Source organism: Macaca fascicularis, chromosome 3, assembly GCF_037993035.2.
Source record: "Macaca fascicularis isolate 582-1 chromosome 3, T2T-MFA8v1.1".
NCBI classification, from domain to species: domain Eukaryota; kingdom Metazoa; phylum Chordata; class Mammalia; order Primates; family Cercopithecidae; genus Macaca; species Macaca fascicularis.
Window position 1 is genome coordinate 2,187,577 of NC_088377.1, and position 13,407 is coordinate 2,200,983.

General features: G+C 51.0%; 1 protein-coding gene across 2 annotated transcripts in view; it reads left to right on the top strand.

Annotated features, from left to right (window-relative positions):
* The window catches only part of PTTG1IP (PTTG1 interacting protein), a 28,687-nt gene extending 16,371 nt beyond the window's left edge, over positions 1 to 12,316 (top strand). Inside the window, exons 4-6 of one of the 2 annotated variants that reach the window (XM_005548525.5) lie at positions 5,075 to 5,246; positions 6,180 to 6,226; positions 10,192 to 10,818. In XM_005548525.5, the coding sequence (XP_005548582.3) occupies positions 5,075 to 5,246; positions 6,180 to 6,226; positions 10,192 to 10,238 (266 nt within the window). In that variant the 3' untranslated portion in view covers positions 10,239 to 10,818. Of the gene's footprint in view, positions 1 to 5,074; positions 5,247 to 6,179; positions 6,227 to 10,191 lie in introns of both variants that reach the window. The other variant, XM_015446752.4, reaches the window with a different exon arrangement.
* Positions 12,317 to 13,407: the final 1,091 nt, after the last annotated feature.

Sequence of the window (13,407 nt, forward strand, 5' to 3'; positions counted from 1 at the left end):
TCTCACCACGTTACAGAAGGTGTGGGAGAAGGGCGAGTTGGAAGGCAGTGTGTCTGACTTCTCTGCTCAGTATGTTTTGTTCATGTGTCACCCCGAAACTCATCTATGAATTCCCCTAGAATCTCCAGTTTTCCCAGATTGAGAATCCCTGCTTAGTGTGGACACAGCCCTCTTTTCTTGTGTGCGTATCTTTGTATATTTGATTTTGCGGGCATTTTTTAATTAGGGATATCAGCTCTTGTAAGATTCAGATTGTTTCCTAGTTTGCCTTTTTGCCTTTTTTTTTTTTTTTTTGAGACAGTCTGGCTGTGTCGCCCAGACTGGAGTGCAATGGCACGATCTCAGCTCACTGTAAGCTCCGCCTCCTGGGTTCATGCCATTCTCCTGCCTCAGCCTCCCGAGTAGCTGGGACCACAGGCGCCCACCACCAGGCCCGGCTAATTTCTTGTATTTTTTAGTAGAGACGGGGTTTCACTGTGTTAGCCAGGAAGGTCTCGATCTCCTAACCTCGTGATCTGCTCTCCTCGGCCTCCCAAAGTGCTGGGATTACAGGCTTGACCCACCGCGCCCGGCCAGTTTGCCTTTTAAATCAGTTTGTGGTGTGTTTTGTTACCTGGAACTTATTATTATGTAGTTGAATTTATTCATCTTTTAGGCTTCAGGTTTTGGGGTAATACGTAGGGTTCCCAAGCTTTGTAAAGGAGCAGTGTTTTCTTAAGGTGTTTGGATGATTCCTTTTGTTTATTTGCATCTTGGGTCCCTCTGCAACTTATGTCTTATCGCTCTTCTAATTGATTTCCATTTCAAAATCTCTCAGGCTCCACCTGAAACAACTTGTTGCCAGCGTTGAGGCCCTAGAGAATTCAGAAGTTTGCGTGGTGGTGGTGGTTGTAGTGTGGGATGTCTGGCAGGGGAGGTGGTGGTGTGTGTGCACATTCATGTGTGATGTGTGTGATGCGTGTGTGTGTGTGAACATTCATGTGCTCATCATGTGTGTTCCTGTCATGTCTGCCCAGGGCCTGGTCATGCCTGCCTCCACCTTGCCTCGTGCCTTCCATGGAACTTCCCTTAATGACCACTCTGTAGAGACAGCTCCTGGACCTGGGGAGCCTTGCCCTTTGGAGCACCTGTTCTGGAGGTGTTTTTAGTGGCCCATAGCTTCTGATGAAGTGCACACATCTAAAGTCTCCCTCTGCATGGACTGTGGTTTATAGCCTACACAGTGCACACACGTGTGCGTACATATATTCAGTGCATTTTTGCATACGTATACAGGTGATCACCACTCACAGCAAAATAGGTAGGACTTCCAGGACTCTCAGAAGGCCCAGTTCCTGTCAGGACCCCCACGGGAGCCACTGACTGGACTTCCCGTCACCACAGATTAGTGTCGCTGGTTCCAGCCTTTATGTGGAGGAAATCCTGTGCTTTATTGGACGTTTTATTCAGCGTGTGCCCAAGATTCATGTCAGTTGCCTGCACCAGTTGTCTGTCTCGTGCAGTGTTCTATAGCTGTTCAGCCACGCTGCCGCCTGGGGACGTCTGGGTCCCCCTGGCGCTGCCGCCCGGGGACGTCTGGGTCCGTCTCGTGCTGCTGCCCGGGGACGTCTGGGTCCTTCTGGCGCTGCTGCCCGGGGACGTCTGGGTCCCTCTGGTGCTGCTGTGAGCCGTCTTGTGTTGGCGCCGGCACAGGTGCTCACTTCTGGAGGCGCGTAGGAGTGGAGTTGCTGTGTCACAGCGCATATCTGTGTTTAGCCTTAGTGCATCTGCCAAACATTTTTGGAGTGGCTGTACCAGTTTGGCCTCCCCCAAGCAATGTGGGACTTGGTTGCTCCACATCCCTCCCAATGTTTAGGGTCACCAGTCACCCTAAGTTTAGTCCATCTAGTGGGTATGTCATGGTGTCTTGTGCTTCTCATCTGCATTTCTGCAGTGACTGGCCGGTCATGCTGAGCACCTTTACAAGTGGTGGGCGTTTCTGACAATTCTCTTGTGAAATGAAATTCCCACATTAGGCTGCAGAAGTGGATGGACACACAGTGTCCAGCCCTGTACACAAGAGCGACAGCAGGTGACTAGTCACAGCCACAGCGGGGAGAGGGCACTGCACGCCACGCAGGGTCAGGCAGGGGAACAGGGCTCGAGGAGGCAGCCGTGTTGTGACAGGAGGGGGGGTGCGATGACCTTGTTTGGTTAATTCTGAGGCTGAGAGGGAACTGACACCCGCTCCTCCAGGAGAAACAGGAAGTGTGCCTGGCCCTGCCAAAAGGAGGAAGAGGCTGTCTGAGCTGAGACCTTGTCCAGCCTTGTCCACGGGAGCAGAGTGGGGAGGAGAAGTTGTGACTGGGCCTTCAGGGCCCTCCTGGTTTCACCAGATGCCATGGCGCACATGATAACCAGTTTTAGGTGTCGCACCACAGGTCGTTGTTTATTCTTACAAATAACCTTAGAACCATTTTTATCCAGTTCTAGGCAAAATTATTTTGGAACTTTAGTTGTAATGACCTGAAAAACATGCTCACTTGGAGGAAAATGAGATGTCTACAGCATTGGCCGTTGGTCCCAAGGCAGGATGCCTCTCTTTGCCAGGCCTCTCCTGCATCCTTTGGTTCAAGTTCAAGTTCATGGGTTTTACCCCGTAGAATCAGCAAAAAGGAGCCCAAAGTGTGTTTCCCATTGTGACAGGATTTCTGTTTGTTTTTTAACTAGTTTTAGCTGCTAATCAGAAAAGCTGTCTGAGGGGTAGATGTGTTTTAGGGCCAGCCATCTTGTTGGTCTCATTGGGTTTTTTAGTTGATTTTTCTGGAGTTCTCCAGTCAGAAAATGACATCTTCTGCCAATGAAGCTCTCCTCTGTAGTTCTCCCTATTACTAGAATTTTTGCAATTCTATACTTCCAGAGCAGGTCAGAGGAGGAAAAAACACAGGATTAAAAGTTCAAAAGGCATTTGATCAGATGTAACCTCCTATTCCTGATTTTCAAACTATTTTAATAAACTAAGAAATGAATTCTGTTGAACGAGTAACCCACTAGAAGTGGATCTCAGGGTCCAGGGCAGCAGGGGGGTGAGGCTGAGGGAGCCCCAGAGGCCTCGCTGTCAGCCTCCTTGCCAGGGCCCAGGCGTGCAGCAAGTGTTCACTCCCAGCTCCTGGAGGTCAGAGGTTGTCACCTGTGGTGGTGGCACAGCTATTAACTGTAGTTAAAAACAGTGAATCATGCGGTAATCTACTGCCCAGGGGAGTTTGCTTATAAAGCCATCTTCAGGAGGCTGGGTGGGTGTTTTTGGTTTTTTTCGAGATGGTGTCTTGCCATGTTCCCCAAGCTGGAGTGCAATAGTGCAGGCTTGGCTCACTGCAGCCTCAACCTCCCGAGCTCAAGCGATCCTCCCACCTCAGCCTCCCGTGTCGCTGGGACCAGAGGTGCATGCACCACACCCAGCTAGTTTTTAAAAAATTTTTGTAGAGATGGGCAGGGGTGGGTCTCACTTTGTTGGCCAGGCGGGTGTTAAACTCCTGGACTCAAGCCGTCCTCCCGTTTTGGCCTCCCAAAGTGCTGGGATTATAGGTGTGAGCCACTGTGTCCAGCCAAGAAGGCTGTTTGAACTGCATGATTGAAAACATGTTTGCGGGGCCGGGCGCGGTGGCTCAAGCCTGTAATCCCAGCACTTTGGGAGGCCGAGACGGGCGGATCACGAGGTCAGGAGTTCGAGACCATCCTGGCTAACACAGTGAAACCCCGTCTCTACTAAAAAACACAAAAACCTAGCCGGGTGTGGTGGCGGGCGCCTGTAGTCCCAGCTACTCAGGAGGCTGAGGCAGGAGAATGGCGTGAACCCAGGAGGCGGAGCTTGCAGTGAGCTGAGATCGCGCCACTGCACTCCAGCCTGGGCAACAGCGTGAGACTCCGTCTCAAAAAAAAAAAAACATGTTTGCAAAAGTAGTGTTACAGTATTTTTTAATTGACTCTGGTTTGAACTGAATGGAAAAATCTTGGCTGATTTTAATATATAGATCTTTAAAATAAGTTTAAAAGAATAGTAAAATCTGTTTTAAATGTGCATGTGTCTCGGAAGGCTGGTTAAGGAAATCATAATAGGGTTTGGGACTGATTAGTCAGCCGTTCTTCAACCCCAAGGTCCCCAAAATATTCGATTTGAAGATGATCCCGTCTTGTTCCGTGGCCTCATCCGTTCCTCCACGGTCATTCCTTACGAAACTGGCTGGCAGCATGTGCCCTTTACATAAATTTATTGTAAATAAAAATTTACAATATTTCTCTTGTAAACCATTGTAATATTCTTGACTGTGGTTTAAACAAAAAACAAAGCTGCAGGCCGGGCGCGGTGGCTCAAGCCTGTAATCCCAGCACTTTGGGAGGCCGAGACGGGCGGATCACGAGGTCAGGAGATCGAGACCATCCTGGCTAACACGGTGAAACCCCGTCTCTACTAAAAAATACAAAAAATTAGCCGGGCGAGGTGGCGGGCGCCTGTAGTCCCAGCTACTCGGGAGGCTGAGGCAGGAGAATGGTCTAAACCCGGGAGGCGGAGCTTGCAGTGAGCTGAGATCTGGCCACTGCACCCCAGCCTGGGCGACAGAGCAAGACTCTGTCTCAAAAAAAAAAAAAAAAAAAAAAAAACAAAGCTGCATCGGGCTTAACCTCCATTTCTAACCTCCATTTCTATGAGTTTAGAATGTCTTAGGAGAGTCTGAATACGTAGCTTGGAATTTTGGTTTAGTTAACTTTTCTCAGGCTTGAAATACCTTTTCATACTCAACTGAGACAGACTACCCTGTCACTGCAGTTCATTGTGGTTAATATTATAAATTGTTAATAAATTGTAAGTCACAGATAGGAACATGTGGCTGAAAGGAGACTCGGAGAGGGCGGGACCCTGGGGGGTGGGGGCAGGGCCACAGGCTCTCCACACCCCAGGAGCCAGCTTCCTGGCCGAGGTGGCTTTCCTCCTTAGCTCCTGTGTTCCGAGGTTGTTCCCCAGGGACAAGGGAAGGCTGCGGTGCTGGGTCGGTTATGTGTCTGGGGCGGCCCTAACTCCAGGTGCTTAAATCTCCAGTGAACTTTGAGGCGTTGATCATCACCATGTCGGTGGTCGGAGGAGCCCTCCTCCTGGGCATTGCCATCTGCTGCTGCTGCTGCTGCAGGAGGAAGAGGAGCCGGAAGCCAGACAGGAGCGAGGAGAAGGCCATGCGCGAGCGGGAGGAGAGGCGGATACGGCAGGAGGAACGGTGAGGTCGCAGTGATGCCTGCTGGGAAGAAGGTCACTTCGAGGGGATTCAGATCTGCCAGGCCATGGAAATCACGTGGACACATCCTGAGTTTCCCTCAGTTTTTAGAAATTAAGAATGTGTGTAGTGCCCAGGGGATCTTCTAGGTCGTGGTAGAGAGGGAGAGACCGTGGTGGGAATCTAGTAGTGGCTGCGAACCTTGTTTCTACGGGCTTCCTCGCTGGTCTCCTCCCATCAGTGCGATAAGACTGAGTCTGCGCTCGGTGTCACCAATGTGTGACGGCTGCTAAGGCGGCTCGTCCCGGCCCAGCATTTGCCAAGAGCAAGCTGAGGCTCAGAGGGGACAGCGTCTGACTGTGGCCAGGTCGGCTCTCCTGTCACCCTTTCCCTGGCGACACAGCACTCTCCTGAGTGTGTGCTGGGGCTCTCGGGTAGCCCTGGGAGGAGGTGGTGTCGTCCACACCTGGCAAGGGAGAGGATCTGAGGGGCCAACTGTCAGGTTGGTGGCGGGTGAGGGTGGAGGCGGGACATATTTTCCATGTAGTCACCTTGAAGTCACATGCTACTAAGTAAAAGCTGACAACTGCATTTTCCTAACCATTCAGAACCTGGGATATGATTTTTACTGTGTTTTCTTCATATGAAAAAAGCTTTTTAAAAATCACGATATTGGGCATTTGAATTGCTTTTATTGAAAAGAATAGAATAATACATTGGAACAACCTTCGAAGACTGGGTTCGTTGTCACCTTGCCTGTCCTGGTGGGTATGTGGCCTGATGACCAAGCTTGTCCCCATCCTGTTTTCACTCTGGGAACTGGAGGGAAGCCACCAGAAGAAACCTGGAGCCTCCACTGAAGGACCCGGAAGGGCGTGTCTAGCAGTTCTGCCGTGCCTTGTAGCTTGGTGCTCATAATGTTCCTCCGTGTTTTAGGAGAGCAGAGATGAAGACAAGACATGATGAAATCAGAAAAAAATATGGTAAGGACTGGTCACGCCTCCTTTTTGACTGGTTGGGAGGCGATGGCACGCTGTCTGGGTCCTCACTGGACTGGTTGGGAGGCGATGGCACGCTGTCTGGGTCCTCATTGGACTGGTTGGGAGGCGATGGCACGCTGTCTCGGTCCTCATTAGTGCCAGTGGGGCCTGAGATTGGGCTCTGGGTTCACCCATTGGAACAGAAGGAGGTCTCTCCAGAGAGGAACAGCTGGCGGTTGTCGCCAGCAGTGCTGTGGTGAACTCATTCCTAGGAATATTTTTATCTCAGCCAGTCGTCTTCATGAAGTCTGGTTTCTCAGACACCTGTTTGCTTATCGAGTCACAAGACTGCTGGGCCGGAAGTCTGCGGCTGTTCTGCTGTCATGTTGGGCTTCCCATGGGCGCACCTGCGCAGCCGAGGTGCTGCGGCTTTCTGGTCTTTGTTTCAGGGCGGCCCCTCATCCGCGGACACGTTGCTCGTTGCTCGTTGCCATCTTCCGAGTGTGGCAGGCGCTCCTTCCAAGCACTCCCCAGCACCAGCCCTGCTCCCTCTCGCCCGGCCTGGGGGTTCTGTTCTTGTTTGGTTGTGTCTGGAGAGATTTTGGAGGGGAGCTTTGAAGGAGCCAGAAGGAATGTATTTGCCAAGTGTAAACCTTTTATTTAGTTGGAGTGAATCGGAAATACGCATTACATGATCTGTGCTCCCCCAAATCACGTGACGTTCACTGCTGAACACTGAACACCATCACCCAGCCGCGCTTCATTGATTCTGTACTGATTTTTTCTTTTTTTTTTGAGTCGGAGTCTTGCTCTGTTGCCGAGGCTGGAGTGCAGTGGCGCAATCTCGGCTCACTGCAAGCTATGCCTCCCGGGTTCACGCCATTCTCCTGCTTCAGCCACCCAAGTAGCTGGGACTACAGACGCCCGACTAATTTTTTGTGTTTTTAGTAGAGATGTGGTTTCACCGTGTTAGCCAGGATGGTCTCAATCTCCTGACCTCATGATCTGCCCGCCTCGGCCTCCCAAAGTGCTGGGATTACAGGCGTGAGCCACTGTGCCCAGCCAATTATGTACTGATTTTAAAGTCCGAAAAGAGTCTAGCGTCTCCCGCGCTGGGTTTGTGGTTGTGTGACGTCATGGACATGGTGGGAACTGACTCCTCGCCTGTGCGAGGTGTGAGGTCCTGGGTTCACGGCAGCCGTGGGCCTCGGGAATCTGTCGTTCTGTGCCCACGGTGCTTTCCTTGAAGCAGTGTATTAAAGGCTAAACCTAATTGGAAAATTTCAGAGCCTTTTCTGACTAATGCAGGTGTTTTGAGTCTTCTGTTTGTATTAGGAAATACCATAAATTTGTGGTATTTTAGGATCCCGCCCACTGGGGGCATGGTGACATCACTGCAGTTGTTTCCGTCATCAGGTAGGGGACAGGACTGCAAAGCCCAGCAGCCACTGTGAGCAGCGCCTCTGTCAGGTGCGGGTGGTTGGCGTTGTAGCCCCCAGAGGCTTGGTTCCCTCTCATGGGGGCTGCAGAGGCCCCATGCTGCTGGTGCCCTGGGCTGTAAATGCTGGGTAGCTCTGCCCACTGGCCGGGATGTCCCCTCCCTGTCAGTTCTGGCCTCCTTGGAAAGTCCCCTCCATGTGACTGTGCTGTGACCTGAGGCCAGGTGAGTCCTGCCAGTCTCAAAGTGTCGACTTTGGGGTGTGAGGCTGCCGTGGCTGCTGGCCTCTAGATGACCAGCGGCTGATGGAGGCTTTTTCCTACGTGTTCCCGCCCATCAGTCTCCTGAGTGCTTCGTGCTTGGGCACTGACTTTCTGGGTTCGCTGCTGCCTTGTCCTTGCCCCGCCCCCTCCGTCGCCTGTGTTTCCTGGTGTGTGTCTGGAGTGGGTGGTGACCGGGTACCTGCGTGCAGCTGTCACAAGGAGCAGCACCAGGGTTGCCCTCCTCAGCGAGCGCATGCCTGTGTTCGTGGAGCGTGGGCCCAGCAGCGTCTGTGCAGGCCTTGGCTGAAGGCAGCATGCTTTCCTTGAAATGGAAGAGTCAAACGAGCTTTTTGGCACCTAGTGACTAACGTTAATGTAAATAAAAGATGAGGTGGACACACACACACACACACAGCCCAGCACCTGCTATCGCCAAGTGCAAGCTGTGTTTAAAGTTGCTCGACCTTTACTGTGCCCCAGCTCCCAGCGGGTGTGAGGCTGTGGGCAGCCGGCCAGGTTCTTGGTGGAGCGGTGTCTTCTGTGTCAGGGCCCTGATTGACTTGCACCTGCCATTTTGGTGGTTAATTTGGCCCATTAATTTGCATTGATGAAATTAGCTTTTTGTGCCAGTTTGTAATAAAGCCCATTGAATGGCCTGTGCTTTAGAAAGCCTCGGCTAGGTAGAATAATTCCGAGGAATTCCTGATGGGAGAGTGGGAGAAAGTGTGTGAGTCAACCTGGTGCAGTTATATAAAATACCAGCACGCACGCAAAACCCTTCTTTTGGCTTTGGGTTTTCCCTCTGAACTGGAAGTAGACTCAGGAGCAGGTTTTTCAATAAGACCTTAACCAGTCTGCTTGCAGCTGGTATCTGATGACTCTTTCCCGAAACCAACTTTGAGCCTCATCTCCCAAAGCCTGATGCCTGTGGCCCTCCTTGACAGGCAAGAAAGAAATGTGGCTAGGCCCTTCCTTACCATCCCTCTGCTTCCCTGCCTCCTCTTCCACCCAGCCCCCAGAATACCTGCAGTGAGTAGCTTTGTTGTAATCACTGCAGATAATTTTAGTGTGCAATACAGATTTTTAAAGGGAGAGAGAGGCCGGGGCGGTGGCTCATGCCTGTAATCCCAGCTGCAGGGAGGGATTACAGGGAGGCCGAGATGGGTGGATCACCTGAGGTCGGGAGTTCGAGACCAGCCTGACCAACATGGTGAAACCCTGTCTCTACTAAAAATACAAAAATTAGCTAAGTGTGGTGATGGATGCCTGTAGTCCCAGCTACCCGGAAGCTGAGGCAGGAGAGTTCCTTGAACCCAGGAGGCAGAGGTTGCAGTGAGCCAAGACTGCACCATTGCACTCTATCCTAGGCAACAAGAGCAAAACTCCGTCTCAAATAAAAAATGAAGGGGGAGAGAGTGTGTGTATGTGCATGTGTGTCTGCAGTGTGAAGGGAAAACTCCTGGTCCTTGGGTAACTACCATGGGTTTACTCTTATGGTTAAATACACATTTTATTACAGTTCTGTCAGAGTACTTGAGAGTTAGATTGAGGGTCGTGTTAGTTCTTTCTGTAGCCTTAATTTGAAAGGTTTAAGAGCAAGTATAAGCACAAAGTAAGGTTATTTTGTTTAATACTAGCCATTCACTGTGGAACTAACCAACCACTGTGGAAAGAAATATTTGCCTTAAATTTCTTTTCTTTGCCGAGCATCAGGAAATAAGTGCTTATCTCTTAGGATTTGTTAGAATTCTTGTTTCTAGTAAATTTTATTTCAAAGTTTAAAGTGGTTTGACTTCAAAAAAGGTTAAGCACAGTATGAGAGCCTGCTTACAACACCCGTTGTTGCTATACCCTCAGTAAATCTTCTTTTTTTTTTTTTTTTTTTTTTTTTTGAGATGGAGTCTCGCTTTGCGCCCAGGCTGGAGTGCAGTGGCCGGATCTCAGCTCACTGCAAGCTCCGCCTCCCGGGTTTACGCCATTCTCCTGCCTCAGCCTCCCGAGTAGCTGGGACTACAGGCGCCCGCCACTCGCCCGGCTAGTTTTTTGTATTTTTAGTAGAGATGGGGTTTCACCGTGTTAGCCAGGATGGTCTCGATCTCCTGACCTCATGATCCGCCCCTCTCGGCCTCCCAAAGTGCTGGGATTACAGGCTTGAGCCACCGCGCCCGGCCAGTAAATCTTCTTATAAAACTTAGTCTGTGTGGCTTTTTAGATTTTGTTTCTGGTTGAATGAACGAAGTTATGATTCAGGTTGATTTTGTTTTCAGGCCTGTTTAAAGAAGAAAACCCATATGCTAGATTTGAAAACAACTAAAGCGCTCCAGCCGTCAGGCAGTCCCGACGCTTCCTGTGAGGTGCACACTCCGCAGCGCAGCCCAACCGGGAGACCACGTGGCCCTCGCGGTCTCCTGACCTTGACCAGTGAACCTGCCAGCCTTCCAGGACAGGTGGCCGGAGAGCTGCCCCTGAAGGACAGTCTTCCTCTCATCCTGCAAACTGGTGACCTTCTATTCCCTGTTCATCTCTGTTTCTAGATTTAGTCACTTGAAATAAGAAATCTTTGGGGTTTGGGGTCTTTTATACTCTTCTCAGTTTGTAAGAAGCTAACTGCACGCAAAGCCGCCTGACGGCACCTAGCGCTATGACTGTCATTCTCCTGGGGCAGCAGCAGAGCCCTGCCTTCCTCTCTGTCTGCTGACAAGCTTCACACGCAACAGAGGGAAGCCAGTCTGGCTTCTGTCGTGAGGAGAACTGACCAGCCCTCATCATTCCCCATAAAACCACGGACAGCATCGAGTCTTCACACCTGTCGACTCACATGGCTTTTGCTGATGACACGGGGCTCCAGTACACAGTCTGATAAGGACTTACTTCCTAACCTCAATTGTATTAAATAGCATTGGGGAATAGCTAAACCTTTAAAAAAAGAAAAAAAAAAATTACTGGATTTTCCTCCCTACTTAAAAGATTTCACCAGAAGACTTTCATATAAAAATTCAGGCTCTTTTTGGATAGTTTTTAAAATTTGTATCTTTACTAGAACATGAGAATCTTTTTCCCTTGGAAGCTTGAATTATAAATGTGGTGTTTGGCCTGCCTCTGCAGCACTGGTTGCCTGCTCGTGTGCCAGCAGTGTTGGGAGGACGGGCAGGACGCTGCAGCTTTCTCCAGCCCTGTTGGCATCCTCAGTGCCTGCAAGCCTCTCCCTGCCTGTCGGGCTGTCTGGGGGGTGGCCATTTAGGGATCGTGGGGACGGGGTCCACCCCAAGAAGAAAGGAAGGCCCATCCACAGGCCTGGCTCTGGGCCGTGTGCCCCAGAAGCAGGTGTGTCCAGAGCCAGCTGAGGGCTCTCCTCACACCACCCAGCAGGCGCCAGTGCTCCTTCTGCCTCACGGGACCAGTCCAGCTTCCAGCTGCTCTGGCTCAAGGGTGTTCTAAGCCCTTCCTTCAGAGTGGGCTTCTCCAGGAGCTCTCCAGTGGCACTGCTGGACCTGCCCCACGTTTCTGTAAAATCAGAATACGTGGCTTTAGTAAGTAGACCAAGCGCTTCATGGCAGGGAGAGCAGCGTGCGAGGAATCACTGAAAAGTGCTGCCTAAGGAAGTTTGAAAATAGTCCCCGTTCCAGATTGCCTTGAATTTTAAAACATTTTGCTTTGGGAAAGTAGGTCGACAGCACCTAAGATAAATGATGCATTCCATTTTCACACTTCACAGTCATAAAAACTGAGAAAACTGTCTTCAGCATGAACTAAAGTTCACAGGCAGATCACTGTGATCCAGAACACAGTAAGAACTCATCAAACAGCTTGATAAGCCTTTTTGACTGTGTACATCTGTACCGGGAATAACATTCCTATGCTGAAATTTTCACAAAGAATAGAACCTGCACCCAGTTCTTCAGTCTGATTTCTCTGACCTCTTGGGCATTTGTATTTGTAGTAAAGTATTGCAGAGTTTCCTAAGTATTTTATAGCAGCCATCAAAATTGGACTTTGTATTGTTTATTCATAAAAGAAACTTAGTAATAGACTTGAACGAACTTTGTATGAATACAGTAGTATGTACGCAAAATCAGCGTCCTGAATGTAGGCTGCTGAGCTGAAGGTAGAGCTTGGTTGTTAAATACGAACTTTGTATGAATACAGTAGTGTGTACACAAAATCAGCGTCCTGAATGTAGGCTGCTGAGCTGAAGGTAGAGCTTGGTTGTTAAATACAGTGGGTGAATCCTTGCGTTCAGTGTAGAAACTACGTCTATAAGGTTGGTCTTAGTCCATCTGATTTTTTCTGAAATACGCTAAGAGCAGCCACAAAACTGTAACCTCAAGGAAACCATAAAGCTTGGAGTGCCTTACTTTTTAACCAGTTTCCAATAAAAGTTTAATATCTGCATTTGTCTAATATGCTGTGTGTTCTGTTTCACATCAGTGGTGTCGACATTACTGCCTGGAATGCTGGGAGGCAGGTCAGCTTTTTTGGGTAAAGTGGGCCTCTGAGCCATCACGGGACGCCTGGGCAGTCTCCAGGCTAAATGCCTGTGGCTGTCACAATGGACCAGGCTGTGTCCTAAAACTCCCCACCCACAGGCCTGCCCCACAGGGGAGGTCTTGGCCGTCTCCTCCCTCCACAGCTGTCCTGCCCACCGCATGCCCTCCACTTGCACTGGGTGTCGAGGGCGCTGGGAAAAAGCAGGGCTGCCTTCGAGAAGGGTGACCTTGGCCCCGCTGTGTGAAGCGCACACCTGCATGAGGCTCCCGTGCTCCGTGCTCCCCTCCCGTCCTTCCCTGGTTGTCTTCTGTGCTGGGTTCTTAGGGAGTGCCCCGCACCCCGGCCCCCTTCTGTGTTGCTCCTGCCACTTCAGTCCTCCGGGACACAGGGTTTAGTCTGAGCAGCAGAGTCTTGGGGCATCTCTCTGTCCCGTGGACCTGCCCAGCAGGGCAAGGTCTGGGCCTGGGTGTGAAGCAGGGAGGCCAGAAGAGCGGGCAGGATGTCGACTCCATCTTGTCACTGACTTCGGGCCAGGGGTAGACACAGCTTCTAAGAAGGCAGCAGGAGGGTGAGGAGCAGCTCTTGTCCTGCTCAGGTTGTCCTGGGGCTCCCCTGACTGCCAGCCTGGCATCACGCCTACAGTCCCCACTCTGCTGGATGGCACCGTGTGCAGGCCACAGGCGGTGGCTGTGGCAGTTCAGTTCTCAGTGCTCACTCGACGGGCGGACCCAGTAGGTACCCAGCACGCCCCCAGCATTCCGGACCAGCTCTGCGAGGCCCATGTTACAGAAGCCTGTCTGCCCCAGAGTCCATCACGACGGCCACCGTGCAGCTGCTGTCCACTGTGCATCCACTGTGAGCCCAGAGTGACCTGGGGCAGCCACCTCTTCCGGGGGGAGCCCTCATTGTGACACAAAGGTGTCTGCTTGAGCTTGACAGGGGTAGCCCAGGTCCCCAGGTGGACTGCCTGCTGCCCCTCTTAGCCTGTGGTCCCA